This window comes from Chaetodon trifascialis, chromosome 21 (genome assembly GCF_039877785.1).
Source record: "Chaetodon trifascialis isolate fChaTrf1 chromosome 21, fChaTrf1.hap1, whole genome shotgun sequence".
Classification (NCBI taxonomy): domain Eukaryota; kingdom Metazoa; phylum Chordata; class Actinopteri; order Chaetodontiformes; family Chaetodontidae; genus Chaetodon; species Chaetodon trifascialis.
In genome coordinates this window covers 7531865-7552731 of record NC_092076.1, presented here as the reverse complement: position 1 = coordinate 7552731, position 20867 = coordinate 7531865, and the positions used below count along the sequence as shown (strand labels likewise).

The 20867-nt window shown below is 41.1% G+C and overlaps 4 protein-coding genes across 6 annotated transcripts in view; 2 read left to right on the top strand and 2 right to left on the bottom strand.

The window, feature by feature from the left end:
* Positions 1-20867, top strand: part of sar1aa (secretion associated, Ras related GTPase 1Aa) — a 239404-nt gene that overhangs the window by 103626 nt on the left and 114911 nt on the right. The gene's annotated exons all lie outside the window — the stretch shown is intronic.
* On the bottom strand, positions 161-2185 carry ndufb8 (NADH:ubiquinone oxidoreductase subunit B8). The gene is made up of 5 exons (XM_070991345.1): positions 2053-2185; positions 1695-1821; positions 1392-1491; positions 764-919; positions 161-315 (listed from the first exon to the last, which is right to left on the bottom strand). Exons 1-5 carry the CDS (start codon positions 2183-2185, stop codon positions 223-225), a joined length of 609 nt encoding a protein of 202 aa, XP_070847446.1. The 3' UTR covers positions 161-222.
* Positions 2523-4063, bottom strand: gpx9 (glutathione peroxidase 9). The gene is made up of 5 exons (XM_070991348.1): positions 3920-4063; positions 3713-3806; positions 2984-3114; positions 2744-2874; positions 2523-2636 (listed from the first exon to the last, which is right to left on the bottom strand). The coding sequence occupies exons 1-5, from the start codon at positions 4049-4051 to the stop codon at positions 2579-2581; spliced, it is 546 nt and encodes a 181-aa protein (XP_070847449.1). The 5' UTR covers positions 4052-4063; the 3' UTR covers positions 2523-2578.
* fbxl15 (F-box and leucine-rich repeat protein 15) overlaps positions 5100-20867 on the top strand; it is a 75342-nt gene continuing 59574 nt past the window's right edge. The window contains exons 1-5 of one of the 3 annotated variants that reach the window (XM_070991344.1): positions 5100-5263; positions 5617-5776; positions 5855-6357; positions 6462-6693; positions 6863-7843. In XM_070991344.1, coding sequence (XP_070847445.1) covers positions 5238-5263; positions 5617-5776; positions 5855-6357; positions 6462-6651 — 879 coding nt within the window. In that variant the 5' untranslated portion in view covers positions 5100-5237 and the 3' untranslated portion in view covers positions 6652-6693; positions 6863-7843. Of the gene's footprint in view, positions 5264-5566; positions 5777-5854; positions 6358-6461; positions 6694-6862; positions 7844-20867 lie in introns of those variants that run through there. The other 2 variants (XR_011603488.1, XM_070991343.1) reach the window with 2 other exon arrangements.

The window sequence follows — 20867 nt, the reverse complement described above, 5'->3', positions numbered from 1 at the left end:
ACACATTCAGAATGAGGGATCCGGGCTTTTTCAAGTACTCCTTGTCACTCAGAGAGAATTCATCTTTTTATTTGGACACTGATAAAAAAAAAAAAAAAACTATTCAGCAGGTTGAGATTCTTTATATAGACAAAACAAGAGCAACACAGCGAGGAATGTAAGTGTTAACATGTTTATTCTTTGCAGAAATATATATACACAAGTAGAATCAGACATTAGTCATTAGATTTCATAATGTTTGACTTCCTCTGGTTGTTTTTCTGGATCTCCTCCTCTCTCCAGGTGCAGGTTGTTATAGGGATACTGTTTCGGTGCCTAGAACAGAGGCAAATGCTTTGCTTAAAATTTGTATGATGTTAAATAAAGGACACAATCTGAAACTTTAATCTACAGGTGGCACAGCACTAAAAAGTGACATTAAAATACCCCCCAAACTCTACTATATATTCTCTAATATTTTTCATATAAATCCTTTGTGTTAAAACAGTCTTGCTCACATATTGTAACTACATGATTAAAGTATTCATTTGTGAAATGGAGTGGAAAAACTAGCATGTGGGAAAGGGTAAAGATAGTAAACAGGGTCCTTAATTTCAAATCATAAAAACAAGTCAGCTTCACTAGAAATAATTATTTTTGGTTTTAGAAAATATAAATAAGAGAAAAACAAATAATTCAACAAACCAGAATGGTAACCTAAAGTTGGCAATCCTCTCCATTTTTAAACCGTTAATTTAAACCAATAGAATTGGTCTGTACTTACAACAGGTTGATAACATGGGAATTTCTCCCCCATGTAGAACATAAACAACATGAACCCGAGGAAACCAAACAGTTGTTTGCACATTGTGGACCAGGCCACAGGGGCTGCAGATGTATCCACACGGTTCCTGGTGTACATGTCAAAATCCCAGTGCAACTGAAAATAGACAGGGCACAATCACTGATTAATAGTCACAGGAAATCTCATATTGTAATAATGTTATCATTGAAGTGAGCAAGTGACTGTACAGAAACACAGCCTTGTGTGGAGACAGCAGTATGAATTTTACAATAGAATGTTAGGTAGCCGTTGTGTACCTTTATTATTGTACCAATGCACTCTAAATAAACAGATCTGTAATTACAATAAGGATCTCTTAAGTTTAAGACATGTACTGACTGAGTGGGACACTTTATCCAAATTACAGCAAACATATGCTTGGAATTTCTCTGGCCCAGTTCACAAAAGCAATGTGCGAGCAATGAATACACGCAGATCACAATGGTGGAAGCATCACGTTTCACTAATGACTATCGCTCAGAAATGTCAGACTTATCAGTGATTTCTACAGGGCTGCCTGACATACATCGATTTTGATCCACATATGTAAAAGCCATCAGTAGCTTACCGGCTCTCCCCAGTTCCTCCTCAGGTCAGGGTGGTCCCATTGGTACCAGGGGTCCCTCTCATGCTGAGATCTATCTGGCAGCTGTGGATAATCACCATATCTACAAAAACACAACGATAGCATGCGGTTAATCACCTATTTAATGGCTTTGTTGTTGGTGGTTCACACACTGTCACTGCATCTGGTAAACATAACAATGTGTAAGCTGAACAACATTTCTCAACATCTGCCGTAACACTGCAAAAAAGAAAAAGAAAAGAATTAACTGCTACAAATGTCAGGCCTTTTCGAAATAAAGCTCACCCCTCGCCGTTGTCGGAGTATGGTTTATAGTCCTCAACCCTCATCATGTACTTCCTTGCAGCAGCAGCCATCTCCTCGGGGGTCGTCGGGCATGGACCAACTTCATTGTCCTTCGACACACCAGAGGCTGAAACATCAACATTTGCATATGTGAATAAACCAAATCGAAGTTGCAAAGCTCGCCAGCGAGTTACCACGAAGAAACGTTATTTCACCCTCATTCAGAATAGCGGTAGCCGCTTAGCTAACGTTAGCATTTCAAGGTTACGTTCATTCGATGTGTTTAACTTTAAACTCTGACACGTACCTTGACAGTAATTTATCACACAGTAAGACCAATAGCTATAACACCACTGACCTGCTCTGCTTCCCGACAAAAGGGCTGAAATGCCGGAACCTTTCCCTTTAGAAACAGCTAGGGCCCACCGTCGGAAACCAACACCAGCCATGGTTACTGGCTGTTGCTGACTGACACAATGACAAGTACGCATGCGCAATGCTGGAAGTATGGGTCGGCATGAGGACCAATTAAAATTCATATTACATGTATAATGTAAACATTAATAAGGCTTTAAGAACAGGTACGTAATCCATTCAACATACGAATATAGTAGCATCAGGAATGACAACAAAAACAACTACAACGACCGGACCATTTATTTCCTAGAGATTTATTCATTTTTATTTAATTTTGAGGAGCAGGCACCATCAAAACAGAGAAAAGTGTGAAAACTCCGTCAGTGGCTGAAGGGAACTTGTTCACAGAGTGAATGCACTGAAGCCCTGAGACCCGTCCCTCTTCCCATCAGATCCAGCTCAGGTGCACAAGTGCATTTACTGGGGGATCGTCACTCTGCCACCGGTAGCAAATTGAAGAAAATCCATCAGACAAGTTCTGCTATGTCCTTCTCCACTTTCTCAATGGGGCAATGAAGTTCATACCTGCAATAAAGGAAAACAATACAGTCACTATAACAATCAGAGCCATGTTTGGCAAAATAAAGGGCTGACTGGGTTTCTAGCTTGAGATCTAAGCTCTATAACTTCACCTTTTGAAGGGAATTCCATCTGCAGTGATTAGGAACTTCTCAAAATTCCAGCGAATGTCATTGACTTTGATTGGGGACCAGTAGAATTTCTTCATATCTCCAATAACAGGGTTCACAAATGGCAAGCATTCCTGTGGCAAATGAGAAATTACTGTGTATCAGATTTTCTTTTTCAGGGCAACACCAACATAAAAAACATAAAAAAAAAAATTAAAAAAAATCCTAGGTAAAAGGCAATACCTTCAGATAGGTGAAAAGAGGCTCTTCATTTAATCCATTCACCTCAACCTTCCCAAAGACAGGAAACTTTGGCACGAACTTCCCACCAGGTCTCACATACTTAAGAATATTGAGGGTTTCATGATTCACCTCTGAAAACATGAAAGTAGAACAAGCAGCATCTGCATTAGTCAAACAAAGTGTGTATGTAGGTTAGCGGTGGATGAAGTATTCAGATCATTTTATGAAGTAAAAGTTCCAATATATAAAGGTACAGATACTTCATTTCATGTATATATTTTTTGGACTTTGGATGGAATCTTTGTTAATTATACATTTAGCCTTGAACAGTTACTTGAATGATACCATCTGAGAAGTGTAGAAAGGAAATTGCCCTTTGACATCTGCAATGTGACAATGGGCCCCACCATACCTAGCTTTTATGTAAGAGGTTACACACCAAAGAAGTTTGAAATCAATGGTAAATATAACTAAAATATAGCTGTCAAGGAATGTTGTGGAGTACAAAATACAGTATTTCCCTCTGAAATGTACTGGAGTAGAGGTATAAAGTAGCTTAAAAGGGAAATACTCAGAAGTACCTCAAGATTGCTCTTAATTACAGTTCTTGTGTAGGCTATAGTTACTTTCCACCACTGATGTAGAACACAGTATTTCTCTTGGCACAGTACAGTATCAGGGCAATAATCTGTTATTTCTGTCACATTTTGAAAGCTTCATTGTACCTACCAGGTGACTGAAGACCGAATTGGTTGCAAGGGAATCCTAGGACAGTGAAGCTGAGGTCACCAAACATTTCCATCAGTGCATTCAGTCGGTGGTACTGAGAAAAAAGGACACAAAATCACATTTCTGAAATAAAAATGACTGCACAGATCATCTGTTATGAAAAATGCGACCCGACTGTAATCGATCAGTGCTCCTGGAGAATATTACCTCCTCTATTGTTGACCCTCAGAAGGTGGCAACGTTGACGATGAGGAGCACCTTACCCCTGTAGTTACTGAGTGGAACCTGCTGTCCATCCAGGGTCTCAGCAGAGAAATCATAGATTGATTTATTCGCCATGCTTGTACTTTAGCTTGTATATGGGATTGTAGTCAGTCAAGAGTGAGTGTTCACCCGGCTATCCTGTTGGCTCATCTCATTCACTGAAACATAACTCATGGGTCAGCAATTGTTCAGCATGACTGACTTCATTGTTCCCCTGGGCAGAGGTGAGCTGGCAGGGTGGTCATTTGTTCAACACATGTATTCCAGGAAAGATGCTGCTATAATACAGTGACAGCTAATTGATACTGGCAAAGTAAATATTCAGAATAAAGATGGGGTCTGCAGCAAAATCTTTTGGCTCTGTCTTCTATATTAAGAGTAAAATTCAGGAATTCTTACACTGATGTTCCCAATTTCTTGTCTGTGACAGCAGCTACATAGATTTATTTTCTAGTTACTGCATAGTATTTTATTCTCTGACACAGCAGCACTTACATTAAAAAAAATTACAATAAAATAAAATAAAATAAAATAAAATCTTCATGATAAGATCTCTGCACAGGTCACTTCGTTTTGGTTCATACACTGCTAACATTGCTTTGTCAACAACGACAACTTTTAAACAACCAACGCCGACAAACTCATGACTATATGAGAGTGTAGACAAAAATCTGAAGAGTTATTTGTTTAATCTTTTTATCGCACTAATATGTAAATTGCTTCTAACGTGGCTTTGACGTAAACCCGGAAAATTACGACTGCTGAGTTCAGCGGTTCCTCGTAAACGCGTAGAGCCGTGACTATATGAGATGTAGGTCATCTCGGTACGACGTCTCTGGCATATTAACAGCATACTTTTGTCTGTAAAAAACAACAAATTTACTCAGAACAAGGCTGGTGGAAGTTGTTCTCGTTAACAAGTCCACTGGCGCAGAACTGTGCTACTCTATGCTTTATCAACAGAAGAAAATGGATAAAATAGCTTAGAAGGCAGCGATAATAGTTTATGTGTTTGGGACTATCACTTCTACCATAAATTCTTGGCTCCTGTTTTCCCCAAACGTCACATCCAGTCAAAGATACAATGTCGTTGGATACTTCCATACCGCTATAAAAAGTCTTCGGACGGTCCCTGAAGGCAGCATTAGGTTTGGGTTACACCTCAAATGCTTGCAAGATGCTAAAGGAAAATACGATATTTTGGAATCTGTGTGAAGAACACGGCGTCCTTAAAAAGTCTCTATAACACAGCTGACTCAGGATGGACGAAGGAGCTAAGATGCGGACGTAAGTGCCTTTTAAAAAGGTAATTTTGTAATTAAAATCAAGTGGGTCGTTGGCCCCGGCAGGCTAGCTTGTCAGCTAACACCGATAGCTCGCGAGTGACAACAACCAAGTAACAGAGATGTGGATGGTTGTTGTAGCTCCCGTTTATTTATGTCAGTTCTCTTCGGTTGAATTATGTATCACAGTGGGCGAGCTGGTATAACCTTCTTTATTACTAATGTAACGTTTCTGTCATTATTCTTGCTTTTGAACGCGTTTCTTAACATTTAATTGCGTTCACATGGTGGTTTCCTGTCAGCCTGCATGCACTATCAAAGTTCAGCTGTTAAGCGAGGTTTGCATTTCTTCAGCAGATGTCACCTTTTGGACTTGCCCTGGGAGGATGTTCTCGTTCCACATATTTTGTGCTATTTGCCCCTGCAACACCTTGTCAGCCTGCAGAGGGTGAGCAAGCAGTTCCACAGCCTCATCCAGGTGTATCTGGCCAACTGCAGGACTTTCGATGTGTCCTCGGTAAGTCCTGATGAGTGAGAGCTTTAGCCGCCTGTGTTGAAAGGTATGTTATTGTATGCTCTGTTGTGATATTTGCAGACTGGACCATCCATTCCCAAGGAGGCTTTTTGCTCCATGTTGAAGGACAACAAAGTTCTCCATAGCCTGTCCCTTCAGAGCTGTTCAGACTGGGTGTCAGACGAGGAGCTGCTGCCAGTTATCGGCCAGAACCAGCATCTGCAGCGTGTGGACATGAGCGGGTGCGTTTGGCTCACCCGCCACTCCCTGGTGGCCGTGTCCTTGAGCTGCACGCACCTCCAGCACCTCGGCCTGGCGCACTGCGAGTGGGTGGACAGCCTGTCCCTGCGCAGCCTGGCTGACCACTGCGGGGGGCTGCAGTCGATCGACCTCACTGCCTGCCGCCAGCTCAAGGACGACGCCATCTGCTACCTGGCCAAGAAGTGTTTGAAGTTGAGGTCTCTATCTTTGGCAGTCAACGCCAACGTCACTGATGAGTCGGTGGAGGAGGTGGCCAAGAACTGCAGGGGCCTGGAGCAGCTGGACCTGACAGGTTGCCTGCGGGTCAGGAATCAGTCCATCAGGTATGTCATAACTTATTTTTAGGCATAATCCAACTAACTTTGTGCCATCCCACCACCTCACTTGTGCACCCGTCCATAAGATCCTTCGCATGCTGTGCTCACAGGACTCTTGCAGAGTACTGCCCGAAGCTGCAGTCCCTGAAGGTGAATCACTGTCACAACGTGACAGAGTCGAGCCTGGATCCTCTGCGGAAGCGCAATGTAGTGATCGATGTTGAGCCGCCTCTACAGAGGGCTCTGGTACTTCTTCAGGACGTGCTGGGGTTTGCTCCCTTTATCAATCTCCAGATATAGCCAAAGGCCCATCTATCTGTCTCAGCAAGAGCGCACAGGCAGGTAATATGAGCAGTATATCTATCTGTATGAGCCTCTGACGTGTTTATATTCAAAACTGTCCGTCAAATATCCAAACGGGGCCAAAACTCAACCATGTGAATTAATTTATTACTAGTGCATTTGCAGCAGATGATGGTGGTGACAGTGAATTGTTGAACATTTGTTTCAGGCGTCCTCATCGAAGCCGTCACTGTCAGCTGCATCAAAAGGACGCGTGAGAAACGTCAAGATAATCCGAGAGGGCTTGGACGTTTTGCCCTCAAGATGGACAGAAAAACTCACCAGAATGTGATCAGAGAAGACGGAGCTGAAAATAAGTGTGAACGACCGAAGAAAGCCATGAACTTTTGGGAATTGCTGCCTCGTGTCCAAAAGATGTCACTGCACTCTTTGTTAATCATTCAGTGTTGTAAAAATGTGGTTTTGTAGGAAAGCAATTTTAACCAAAGTACAGCGTATTGTTCTGTTGGTTTTTAAACACAGTACACATTTAACTTTGTGTATACGACGCATAAGAAACATTTATCTTATGTTTCATTTAGAAACATTTCAAAAATGTTTGAGTTTAATTGAACATTTCATTTTGCATGTTTGCGCCTGCTTAAAGGATCGACAATTACTGAAACAAAGACACTTAGCAGCACTTAGTGGTCTTATTCGTCCAGGTTTTATTGTCTTCCCTACTGAGACTTTTGCAGCCACAGTACAGTTAAGGTGAATGCAACTTTGTTTGTGGTGCTGACCATCTGTCTTCCAGAAACAACGTCCTGGGCTCCTCAGGATGATCCACAGACCTCACTGTCAACAGTTTTTAAATGTTTCCTGATTGGAAACTTTTGATCAGCTTTGTTGCTTCCAGTAGTTGTTACACCAAACTGTCTGTATGGCCAGCAAAGCTTACCGGGAAGATGTTTATATATAATATTTGTGACGTTGGGGGAAGCAACCCTTTAATCCACATTGTGAATACATGCATACTTGTATAGCCTTGTATTTGTTTGAAATAAGTGTAGGAATTATTCTGACTGTTTCCCATTAAAACCTTGAAAAGAGTTTTGTAAAAAGCACCTGTGCTGAAATGCTGTTGTCCAGTAACACAGTATTTGAGTTATATAAGGAATATTAAATGGTAAAATACAGTATCATCAGTAACTGGTCACTTTTGTTCTGCGTGAAGAGGCACAAATCTGCTGTCGTGATCGATTTGAAGTTATATTAGAATGTTAATTTGTCCAAGCAGGTGTTGAACATGAGGCTCAATATCACATGTTCATATAATGCTTAAATAATGAAAACCAGCATAGTTTGATTCATCTATGGCAGTATTCCTTTATTTTTGATGAGATAAGATAAGGGTAAGAGGGCTGTCAGAGCATTGCCATGGTGTGTTTTTATAATGGGGTTCATGACTCAAAGTGACACAAGGTGGCAGCAGTGAGTCAGGATATTTATCTGCTCTAATTCTGCTTGACTCCTGCTATAGTACATTCAGTGATAGTCTATAATGTTAAACGTGTGTGGATACAAAGGCCAAGACTCTAACATTTAGAGAAGGGGTCTAATGTTTTGTTAGTCCGATGAGACAAACAGCAGCTTTGTGATCTTGTTAATACTTGATGCAGTGAATGCACCATAAGAATGATGCATCCCCCTGCTGCTACACGTTAAAACCCTTTCTTGCAGTTTCCTCTGGTGGTCCGGTTGGCAGACTATATTGTAACTTGTCTCTGTGACAACACAACAGGTCTATTTTCCACTTGATGGCATGGTTTACTCCATCTGCTGCGTGCTGTCCACAAGCCGAATGTGCACCAACAGAGACTTGTGTTCGGGGGGCTTCAGGGATCGACCAGCATCCTTCTGTTAGCTGTGCTGATCATCGTATTGTACCGCTGTGCCTCGGAGGAGACATCACAGCGTCATTAGTTATAAAGTAAATCTTGAAATTTCAATTTATAAGGCATATCATGCAGTAGATACCCATATTTACCCATTTTTAGCCAGATTTAAAGCAATAATCAAAGAATAATGTCTGGTTAGCATCACTTTTCATCCTCAAAATAACAAATGCTGCAAAATAGATAACACTCTTATGGAAATGTGATGTCAGTTTACTGTAAGACACACTTACTGACATAAAAACTTTGCAGCCTCTCATCTGTATAATCATAAGTATAAACACCATCCTCTGTGTTCAGTGGTCCAGCAGTGCTTGTTGCTGCTCAGCAGTCAGTGGGTTAAAAACGTTTCAGACTACATTCATCATGTAGGACCTCAATTAGCATTGATCTGCAGGGGGGGAAAGAAACATCGCTGCGTTATTATATAGCATGGAGCAATTTCTGTTCCAGTGATTGAGTGTATGGGGGGATTTCTCAAACATAGCCGGCCTAACATATTTTGTCTTCCTGTCAATAATCTAGCACTTGTCTAAATTATTGATCAATAGCAACTGATCATTTTAAACCGCGGCGCAACAGTGAAGGTGGTCCATTTCATTCAGCATGCAGCTTCGGCCCCCGGCAGCGTGTAATATAGTGTACTTATTAAAGCAAAGAATAAATCCAGGTGTAATCTCTGGCCGCTTTCTGACAGAGTAACTTACTGATGTTGTTCAGAGGCTTGTGTTTTGGCAGCTGGTTCATGCAAGTCCATCTGAAGACAGAGCTTTTACTGGGGAGACATTTTGACTTATATAGCAGAAAAAGCAGGCGTGACTGAAAACAGTAACGGCGGCTCTGTTCTATTCAAGTGTCCCAGCAAGGAATGGAAGTTATTATTAGAGTGGTGAAAGGGGCTGAATCTTACGTAATTTTACAGAAAGCAACACCCTCCACAGCGTTATTAATATTCTCTAATATTTACTCCCAACCCTTGTATATTTCTCTGAAGCCAGCAGTTAAAGGTTTTTACAACCACAGAATGAGTAAATCAGGCTGGCAGCAGCTCTGTGCCTACCCAGACGGACTTGCAGTGTTTTCACGCTATCCCTGATTCCAAATAATAAAAATGAATATGAATGATATCAGATGATGTCTGACTGTCTGTCATAATAAAACCAGTTACATGGTCTGTTTCAAAATGACTCGGGAGGTATCATTCAATCGCTAATAACTATAAAGATCTGCATCTGTCTGTCTCTCACATCGGGCATAATGATCCTGATTTCGATGGAGAGGACAAGAAGAAGAAGATAAAATCTGGGATGTGAAAAAGTTAAAAAGACCCTTCCTCCCTATCTGCCTGATCATTTTGCAGTCTGTCAGTCTCATCAGTGTGACAGTGAAGGCAGCACCCACAATGTCAGCGCCCTGAAACTGAAGCAGCTAAATGGAATTCAGCCAGCCTGCATTTTATTATTTACACCTGTGCTTTTCCTGCTGGGACATTGTCCAAACTGTTAACAGTGCTCGTTGCTGTAATCACACAAATTAGCCAGAGCATCTAATTCTGATCAATGCAGGGTCACATTTACTGGATATTTTCTTTCTCCATATTTATTTTTTGTGCGCCATAGATGTAGCAACACTACATCAAGAACAACAACCACCTACACACACCTGTCCTTCCCCACTGATCTGTAGCAGCATGTCCATAACAATAAGAGGTGAAAAGAGAAAAAAAAATCTAATTTATTCATTACACCACAAGTAAATAAATATATAAATCACCAAAAACAGTAAAAATGCAATATAATATAATAATAAATCTCTCCTCGTCCAGTTTTGCATCAGTGTCACACATTTCTCAGACCACTTGCAGCGAACAAAATAAAAATAAAAACACTCCCTGAAAGTAACATTTTAACTAATTTTAACTACTTTAATCATCTAAAATATATTTCTCACTGCACTTTGAATCTCATTAAAACACACTCAGATGCTCTGTTTTCTATAAATAAACAGAAATATAGGTAAATTATGTTCATTGTTCTTGTAATTTCTTTGTTATATGATGTTTTTGAAGTGTTGATTTCTGCCATTTGTCTTCTGTCTCAAAGCATCATAGTCAAACATGACACTTGAATGTCAATTTTCCCTCAGGCAACCAGCTAATAAGACCATATTTTAGTTCGGAAAAAAAGGAATAAACGTACTTGGGAGCAATTTTCACATAACATTAACCAACTGAATAATAAAGTAAGACTTATCATATTATTATTATTATTATTATTTTTGTTATATATATGAATTCGAGATGTTATTTTCATCCTCATTGTGTGTAAAAAACAGATCCCGCTCAAGAAAATAATCAGAAATTGGTTTTGGCCACTCTTCATCTTGCTGTTAATTAAATGAAGTTCAAGTAAAGTGGAGAGAGAATTACTGTAGCTGTTCAGATGGGCCCAAAAACTGTGTCAGAGATTTTGTTCATTTTCATATTTCTAATTAACAGACTTTCTCTCCCGTCTTCCATCAGTGAATGAGTCTTTCTTTCATTTATTTGATGTAGTTTATCTGCTCCAACCATTCATATACAACCTTATTGGATCCTGCGACTTAGGGATCCATCTTTTGGCCACCAGAGAAGCATAACTAATGACAACATTAAAGTGGCTTTGTGAGCGTGGCCATCAAAATGTCAGTCGACCAAGCAGGAAATAATGTTGGGTTTTAAAATCAGCGTGAATAAACATGCATGTTTGGAATCTGGTGTAGTAAACTGCGAGGGACTCAATTTAGGAAGATTTTGAAGGTGTTGATGAGCTCGTGGGAGATGCTGATGAGGCTTCTTATGCGTGTCATGGACGTGAGGCTTTGATGAAAAAAGAAAAAGACTATTATGTGGACATTCAGGCCAAGCACTGTTGTGTTTTCAGCCTCTGAGTGGACTGAATGACGATGCCACACAAGACGTCTTCAGGGCGCCGTCTAATTGAAGCGACATTGGGAGCTTTTCTAGGACTCAAAACTGTCAGATCCATTAGCATCTTCCTAATTACTGTGCTCTTAAGCGCAGACTGGACAGGAAACACATGGTCAGCCAGCTACGGACCTGCGAGTTACTCACATAGTTTATCTCTTCATTAAGACATTTTTTTGTCATTTGCTCTGAATGAACAGAGCATCATTGTGACTATTCATTGTGAGGAATGTGCTGGCCCAGTTCTTATCTGGGAAGGAAAAGTTTTGAGGGTCATTTCGTAAATTTGTTCTCATGCCATCAACATTTCATAAGAGAATTTACAGATTTCACACAAAAAATATGAGAATGACAACATTCAGGCCGTTGAACCTCACCTGTTCTTCCTGTGGCAGTGTTAGCAGTCCGCTTATAGTGCTGAAACACTTAGTTGATTAATTGATTAGTTGGTCAACAGAAAATTAATTGGCAGCAATTTTGCTGATTGATTTATCATTTAAGTCACTTGTCAAGCAGTAATGTCAAACATTCAATGGTTCCTGCTTCTTACACGTGAGGATTTATTGCTTTCCTTTGTGCAAGTGATCTTTACTTGAATGTGTTGAATGAACTTTTGATTGGACAAACAAACGGTTTGAAGGGAACACATCATCTTTTCCTGTACCAAACGGTAGCGGCAGAAGTAACCTTTATTTGGGAGTATAGACTATAGAGGACACATACGACGTAGCTGGAGCTGTGCATGTTAAATACAGGCCGCCCTGTCCAGAAAAACTACATATAGGTTGTTGTGCAAGTAGGTTATTATGACCCGTATTTAAGGTGACACCTGTAGGGGCCGTAGTAATTATGACAGGAGCAAAGGAGGAAGTCGGATGATACAGTATAAAGAGCAAGAAAGTCTGCATATGAAGGAGTTTGGGTGGATGGATGGGCCAAAGAAACACAAAGAAACCCAGGAGATCACTGCTGTGCAAGCCCTGCTATTGAAGAGGTGACCTTCCTCCTGCCAGTGCCACCCAGGCTTGAGTTCAGCCCGACTGTGAACACCCAGAGGCCAAGTTTTGTAGCTCCGCTCAATTTGCCTGCAATATAAACACACTGATTCACCTAATAGAGAATATGTATACAACAAGCATGACGAGGATTCGTCCTGGCAGGAGCATTTTGCCCTCCGACTAATCAGGGCTGCTAAATTGTGAGTAACTGTGCTGAACTTGTGTCCTGCAGCCAGCAGAGATCAGAGTTCAGCGTTCGGCCGTGATCACAGTTCACATCTTGTTACGCTTAGTGGACAATGGAAGATGCTAGAGGCTGTCTCGTCGTCTACTTTGTGGTGAGATTAAGATCTGATTTGAGGCAAAGGAAGACAACTCTGGAGTCACTGCACTGTGGTTTGAGGCTTACTTTACAGACCATCAGATGACTATATGAGCACCTGCAGTGGGATATCGTCTATGTGATTGAAGCCATGATTAGATACATGTTATCTGAGCTATTCAAAAAAAATGAACCAAAATATCAATGGCTGCCTCCTCTGTCTCATTTCTTCTGTGTTGTTGCACTGACTAGAAACTCTGGCATAAAGGAAGCTCCAGAGTTATTTGACAAATGGAGAACAAACAGCAAAATATGTGTTTAGTACATGTCTGGGCCCGTAGATTAATGACATTAACGAAGTTTCCATTAGCGCAGCGATTGGGGGAGACAGAGGCGTCCATGCGTAAATCCACATGACTGAATCACTGATAAGAGAAAATGAAACACATCTCTATGGGCCAAGAGGGGCCAGGAAACGCCACTCCAAATTAGCCGGCGGCCCAATTTGTTGTTACTTCATTAACCGACCAGCATCTGTAGAGCAGGGGAGGGAAGTTGTGACCCATCTTTTGCCTAAAAATTCCCTCCTCTGCTCTGGGTTTCCTGTGCAGAAAGGCAGCTGGGGAGCGGATCAGCGTGGCACAGAGCGATAGGAGCTCCAGCAGGCAGCACTGTGCACAAGATGAAACTCATCTTGTTGTGAATCCTCATTATAAAATAATTTGAAAGGAAGAAGAGTTGGGTTTGTTTATTAGGCTCCTGACATATGAAGAACAAAAAAAATTGGTGTTTTTTGTCCGAACCTGGTGACGTCTTGCATAATCTTAATGCTCTGTGTAATCCTTTGTTTCATGACTCACTCAGTAGTTATCAGATGACCTTAGCTTTTCATATCTCTGTCCTTGTCAGACCATTTCAGAGAATCCTTGCTGTATAGAGTTTCAGATGATTGAGGAGTGTGTTGCTGCTCCCAAAAAGCATTTTGAAAATTATTCTGGAGAGGGCTAAAAAAATGTGCTCGCTGTTGGAAATACGCACTTGAAATAGCTTAAAAACTATTTGAAGGAGCAGCCCTAATACAAATACTGACAGCAGTTCAGATAATATTATTTTATATTGAATATCCTCTGACAGCGAGGTGAGAGTATGAAGTACTTCAGTGTGAAGAGGCTGAACAGAGACTCAGTAGAAATGTATGAATATAAGAAATGGAGGAGAAACATTTCTGTTCAAAATACATTAAGACACAAAAGACGACACTGAGGCTTAATTACAGCTAATGTTCAAAGAATGGCAGTTTGTTGGTGGATGGTAGAAAAATTCGAAGCATATTGTCTTTTTAAGACAAATCAATGCAGTTAAACAGTTTAATCAGTTACGCAGATGTGGAAAAACTTCAATACAAGAATCACTTGCTGATAACAGAGTCTTAATAAGCCCGCTTTTATGCAGGTGTGCGTACAGACAGTGACCTCTTCAGTGCTGAAAAATGGAAATGAACGTGCCAGCGATGACAAACAACAGCATAAGCGGCCAAAATGCCTTTGTCATGGCACATATTGTCAAAATCTCTTGTGTGCATTTAGATGCTGGGCATCCCAAAGGCCTGAACTCCACAGAGAATAAAACGGGGCCATATGGCATCCATGTTTCAAGCCCCCATGATCCACCCAGGCTGATTTGCCATCCGGTGTAGGAAAAAGGATTTGAGGGTGCCAAACAGCGTTGGTCCCCTGTGGATATTAGTGGGCCATGGAAGATAAGAAACTAGCCATCCCAGACAGCCAGTTCCATCAGCAGATAAGAGCAGAAAAGGCCCCTCAGCTACACCTGAACTGATCCACTTCAGGCCTGATGTGCTGCGACTGTACAGCGTTCACACAATACAGAATTTCTGTTCATTTAGTTTTGCCTTATTTAAGATTTAATTGCCTCATCAGTGCTTTTTGATAATCAGTTGAGCAGTAATAATGCTTAAATTACCATTTTTGTTGTGTTTTCTTGCATGGGTTTCACCAGGTGTTCTTCACATCACTCTGAATGATCCATTTCTTTGTTTGTATGTCATGTACAGCCATAATGAACTGATAAGAAATCAAATGTACACTTGCACATGAAGTAAAAGTTTCACATTAAACAAAGACTTTACAGCAATCATCCATCCAAAACAAATCATCAGATATGTTCTGTTTTCCTTAATAACCTTTCATTTAACAATAGAAACCTTAAGTCTGGTAGTTTTATTAAGATTTCTTTTTCGAAACTCATCTAAGAACAAACCCTCCATGCAACCAGACAACCTAAATAATACATGATGACAAATATTAGATCAGACAGCCAACAGTTAAGAGAAACAATTATAAGCGTCATAAAAATTTTTGATCCTTATTCAGCTGAAAGCTGCCTGGGACCTGATTTTACTCCTGCCATGATTATTACATCACATACATGTGGGACGGCCGAGTGAAGAGCAATAACAGTGAGTTACAGACAGACAACATTAGAAAGATGAACAAAATATGCCACAAATCAGAATTAGACAGAAGTTTGATTATAAAATCCTAAATGAAATTAATCAGATAGAATATTTCCCCCTAAATAGCAGCTTAAGGCCATAAAAGCAAACCATAGAAATGAATAATAATAATTACATTTAAGCATGTTGACAATAATAACATATTACCCTCAATATTTCAAATAAAATGACTTTGAATTTTATTGGAGATTAAATTTGGGGTTTAAATGTGTAAACACAGATAAAATAAGATTACATCTTTCAAGATTCATTGACAGGGGTATTTATAAAAAAGAAAAAAGAAAAAAAAAGGTGCACTTCTGCATCTGACCAGCTGAGGACATGCTTTCCTCAGACTGGGGAAAGGGGAACATATAGCTTTATGTACCTGCACCTACCCACTGTAAACCAGCAGTAAGATTAGGCTCTACTGTCACTGCACACAGTAAGTACAAGCACAATAAAATGCAGTTTAGCATCTACACAGTATATGTGTGTAAATTCAATATAAATGTATATATAGAGAGAGCGAAAAACAACTGTACAAAAAGAAAAAAACAATAACGGGAGAGAGAGACATGGCACAAAATGAAGTAATATAAAAAATATACAGTATGATGAATGCAGTTATAATATGTGCTGTGTGGATGGAAACCAGTACAAAATGTATACCGTGGAATGAGACTATGTTATAAACAGCAGGCAGGTGTGTGCAGTGAAAAGAGGACGACAGACAGTGCAAAAGGCTCAGTGTTAAATACAATCAGTTAAAGGTCCACAGTGGAAGATTTATGGGGACCTATTGGTAGAAACGCAGTGTTTTTATTAGTGTATAAATACCTGAAAATTAGAATTGTTGTTTTCATAACCTTGAAATGAGCACTTTATATCTACAGAGGGAAGAGGTCCTCTTCCATGTTTCTACAGGAGCCCTGAAAGGACAAACCAAACACTGGCTCCAGTGAGTGCCTTTTGGATTAACGCGGTTTCACCACTATAAATCTCCTACATGTTTAGAAAGGGAGGAATGAGGTGAGGGGTGTTCACCTGGCTGCAATCTGCAACCTCACCACTAGATGGCACTAAGCCCCCCCCACACTGGTCCTTTAAGTAGAGAATAATAATAAGCAGCTATTGATAAATCATTTGGTAAATTGTACACTTGTAGATGGGGAGATGTTGCTTTTTGATATTTTTCAGCTATTTATTGGCTGAGAAGACGACTGTGCAAAGGCGACCCCACACACTGACTTTTCCCACGCAGGTGTAATCCACAGTGAGCTGAACGCACCACCACACAATGTGTTTATGATGGAGACCTCCATCAAACTTTCCTCATGAGCTAGATTGAGGACAATTTTCCTGCTGAAAGGTGGTCTACCTGGAAGGCCGGGGCTCCTTGCCAGCTGCATGTCATTTCTATCAAATGTGGCTGGGGTCTGTCAATTAAGAAAACACAGGGCAATCTGTGGCTGCTGAAAGAGATCCCCTTGGCCTGCTCCCAGGCTGAGAGACGGCCTTTTGTTCCCAGGCATGTCTCACATACTTTCAGAGCCCAGATAAGCTCAGGCTTCATGAAACCCTGCTTTATATTTGCCCACTGTAATGTCTCTGTGGGGTCAGGGAATATGGGGAAGCACTGTCGGCGAAAAGGTAATATCCCCCCTCCCACACACACATTACGGGGTCAGGAATAGAAGCTACAGGTTAGGTGGTCCTGAGGCCTGGCCAGGGGACGTTTTTCACTGAATGGTCCCCTCCTCCCATGTGCCCACCCTCGATCCTTTCCTACCTGTTTCGTGGCGAGGCAGCTTTAGCCGTTTTCTGAAATCGGATGAACAGGTATGCCTGCATGCCCGTGTGGGGGGAAGGGAATTTGTTTTAGTACCAGCCGGACCACCCACAGACAAGTAAACAGGTACATCAAGGTGGGTTGAAACATAAGTAGAGGGGAGGGGGAGGGGGAGGTTTGAGGCTGGCAGGTAGGGGGATCAGAGGGGACTGGGACCTCTCCATGACTTGGCATCATGGGGTTTTTTTTTAGGGTAAAATATGTTCTGTAGAAGAATGAAGCTGAAGACGAATACCAGGCATTCTTTTTACAAGGTTCACGTACCTGTTCCACATTTATTTCTAACTCAGGCTGAGGAGAACAACTGTGTACGACGCACATTCAGTATTTTATGATCGTTTGCTGCTGTTAATTGTTCATGAATTTGAAGATTTGTCATTTCTTATTATAACACACCAGCAAACTGTCAAGTATTGTAAATATTCTGTGTTGCACCTATGCTACAATCACAAGTTTTACAGTTTTTTTGTTACTTTTTTTTTTCACATTTTGTGGACTAAATGATTAATCGGCAGAACAATGCATAATGAAAATCATCGTTAGTTGCAGGTCTAGTGTGGAGGAACAAGGCCATCTTTTGGGATGAACTGAAACACAACTAGCCAGGCCATATCACCAAAACACAAGTCTCTGACCTCACTAATGCTCTTGTGGCTGAATGAGAGATAATCTCTGTGGGCAGGTTCCAGAGTCTTGTGGAAAGCCTTCCCAGAAGAATGGAGGCTGTTATTGTGATGCATTAATACCCACAGTTTGGGAATTAGATGTTCAACAATGTTGAAGTGTCTACATACTTTTGGCCATACAGGGTTTGTTAGGTATTTTTATGATTGGCTGCTCCTCTTGGTTATGTGTCTCTTGGATGCTTGTTTCATATGTTGATTACACTTTCTTAGGTGAATATGTAAAGGATGTTCTCAGCTTTAAAAGGTGCAGTTAATTGTATTATTTCTCATGTTTCTCTTAAACGTTAGCGGCGGTTACAGTTGCCGACGTAGTCATTTCCTTCATCATTGTCAGCAAATTGCCCATGCAGGAGTGAGGTATTTAACGTCCAGTCTGGGTGTGGTTCCATTAGATAGCTTTAAGACCATGCTGAGTGCTCTTGAAAATTAGTTTTTTGGCAACTTCCTAGGATGCACAGTCTCCCAGCAAGCCACCAAGGCTTTGTCAAGACCGCGCTGGTTTAAGCCCGCAGCTTTTCAAGCCTCCCATTATGCCTGACTCAGTCGGGCAGAAAGCAAAAGAGCCTTTTCTGCAGTCATGTGGGCATACTGGCATTATACACAGTTCAGTATTAGATATTTGTGAGTCATATAAACAGAAGGGAGGGCACTGAGGCTTCTTGAAGAAAAAAAAAAAACTTTATAATTGGGGAGTTATATAAGTGTCTAAATCCTCCTCCAGGGATTTAATTTTTCCCCCATTGTGTGTTTTGAAAAGCAGGAAGACCTCACAGCAGAGGTGACAAATCCTCTGACACAGAAATCACTGCGGTACAGTTTAAGGACTGTAAATGAAGTCTTTGAGTCGTCAGGTAGTTAGCTGCCTCCTACTGTGATTCTTTATTTAAGATTTTGCAGAACAACCAGCCAATTACATCCGCTTTATAGATTTCTTCTTTATGTGTGTGCCAATGAGGAGAAATTTGGATGTTTGAATGAAAGCAGAAACTGAGTCAAAAATAAATGCAAAAAGCAAAGCAAACAAGTGATAAAAATTGACTGGAGCAACCCGGAAAATGATTATATTTAAAGTATGTCGACTATGGTCGCTCCAGATGTATTTATCCTACCTCGTCTCCAGAAATCGTCCCACTTTTTGAGTCTCCTTTTAGACATTCAGGTCTATTTAGCCTCGTGCACCCTTGTGTAGATTTGTTATGGTTCTCTTCTTCCTTCTGTAGTCTCCTCCAATTATAAACTGTATAGATTTCCCCATGGTGAGTCCCTGTCCTCTCTTCACATCTACAGTGTGCATGTGTGTGGATTTGTGAGCTCGCTGTGTGTGTGTGTGTGTGTGTGTGTGTGTGTGTGTGTGTGTGTGTGTGTGTGTGGGGATGTGTGGCTCCCTGTTGGCCCAGATGCTGGGGTGTGTACAGTGTGTAAATCTGGGGCTAGTCGGGTCGCTCAGGCATGACCTGGACTGTGTCGGGCCTTGTCTTCTGAGCGCCTCCAGCAGTGTTCCCCTCCTCAGCTCTGACCAGCCAGCCTCACAAACAAGGATTTAGGTCATCTTGACCCCCCCCCCCGCATCAACAGTGAGTTTGTTAACGTGGCTTTGAGTCTCTGCCTCTGATCTGTGACGTGGAGTTTAAGATGTTGTTTGCCTTGTGGCTTCGGATTTAATCCTACAGCCTATAAACGTAATGGTTGTACTTTTTTAGTAACTATTCTGCATGTCCTGAATTTGGCTGTTTTACCTTTGTTGGAGCGCGGGGGGCTACATACTAACTGATTTTGTCACAGCAAATCCAAAAATTTATTTTATTCTTCAATCATCAATATTTTTAAGCTGTCCCATGGCCACTGATCTGTGGGATGTTCAGATAAAATCAGCTTGTGCATCTTTAAACCTGCTTTTTTTTGGCTGCTTAGGAGCAAAGCAACAAGCTGTAGACACAACACTGACATATTAACACCTCATGTCACGGCGAACTTGTCAGAAAACAGCTGCTTATTTACGCATCTAGCAGAGACAGAACAACGTTAGACTTCATTTGGTAGTCGTGAGTCGTGTTTCTGGCCATCTGAAAATATTCGCTCTCATTTAACTCCATTTTGGTTTCCACCAGCTCGTGAGGGAAATGTCTGGCTCTGCAGGGTTAGGCTAAGCACCTCACTATGTTCAGCAGCACGTCTCTAACTTCTCTAACTGTGTCTGTCTGCTGTTTGGTGCTGGGCAGGTATAGTGTACAGAGGGTTTATTAAAGGATCACATAAGGAATGAAAGCAACACACAGAAACAACAAAATGAAACAGCTAACAGTAGGCTGTCATGCCTTCATTGCAGCTTTCATTGCGATGGACCAAATTGGTAAAGTACCACAAGTGATGAGGGAAACAACACGATACAGGCCTTTTTCACATCACACATTTTGATCTGTCATAGTAGGAAAAAACACCGCTGTTACTCATAATTAACAATGGCTCTGGTCAGCTGCAGTGTCCCAGTAAGCCATGACAGGGTGACTGTGAAGCAGAATTGAATGAACTGTGTTTACAGACAATGGTTTTACAAAGTGTTCCTGAGCCCATGCTGTAATCTCCTTTATCCAATCATGTGTTCACAAAGTGGTGAACCTCGCTCCATCCTTGCTTGTGAACGTGCCTTTCCAGCATGCCCCTTTCATACCCAATCATGACACTTTCACCTGTTACCAATGAACCTGTTTACCTGTGGAATGATCCAAACAGGTGTTTTTGGAGCGTTCCACAACTTTCCCAGTCTTTAGTTGCTCCTGTCCCAACTTGTTTGAAACGTGTTGCTGCATCAGATTCAGAATAAGCAGATATTTATAAAAATCAATGAACTCATGAGGTCAAACATTAAATATATTGTCTTTGTACTGTTTTCAATTGAGTCTTTGTCAAAAGGGATTGTCAGATGAACACATCCTGTTTT

Coding starts and splice junctions, on each gene's coding strand:
- ndufb8 (XM_070991345.1), bottom strand. CDS start 2,185: ATGCGTACTTGTCATTGTGTCAGTCAGCAACAGCCAGTAACCATGGCT. Junction 1,822..2,052: donor TTTGTCGGGAAGCAGAGCAG/GTCAGTGGTGTT, acceptor TTGATGTTTCAG/CCTCTGGTGTGTCGAAGGAC. Junction 316..763: donor TCCCATGTTATCAACCTGTT/GTAAGTACAGAC, acceptor CCTCTGTTCTAG/GCACCGAAACAGTATCCCTA.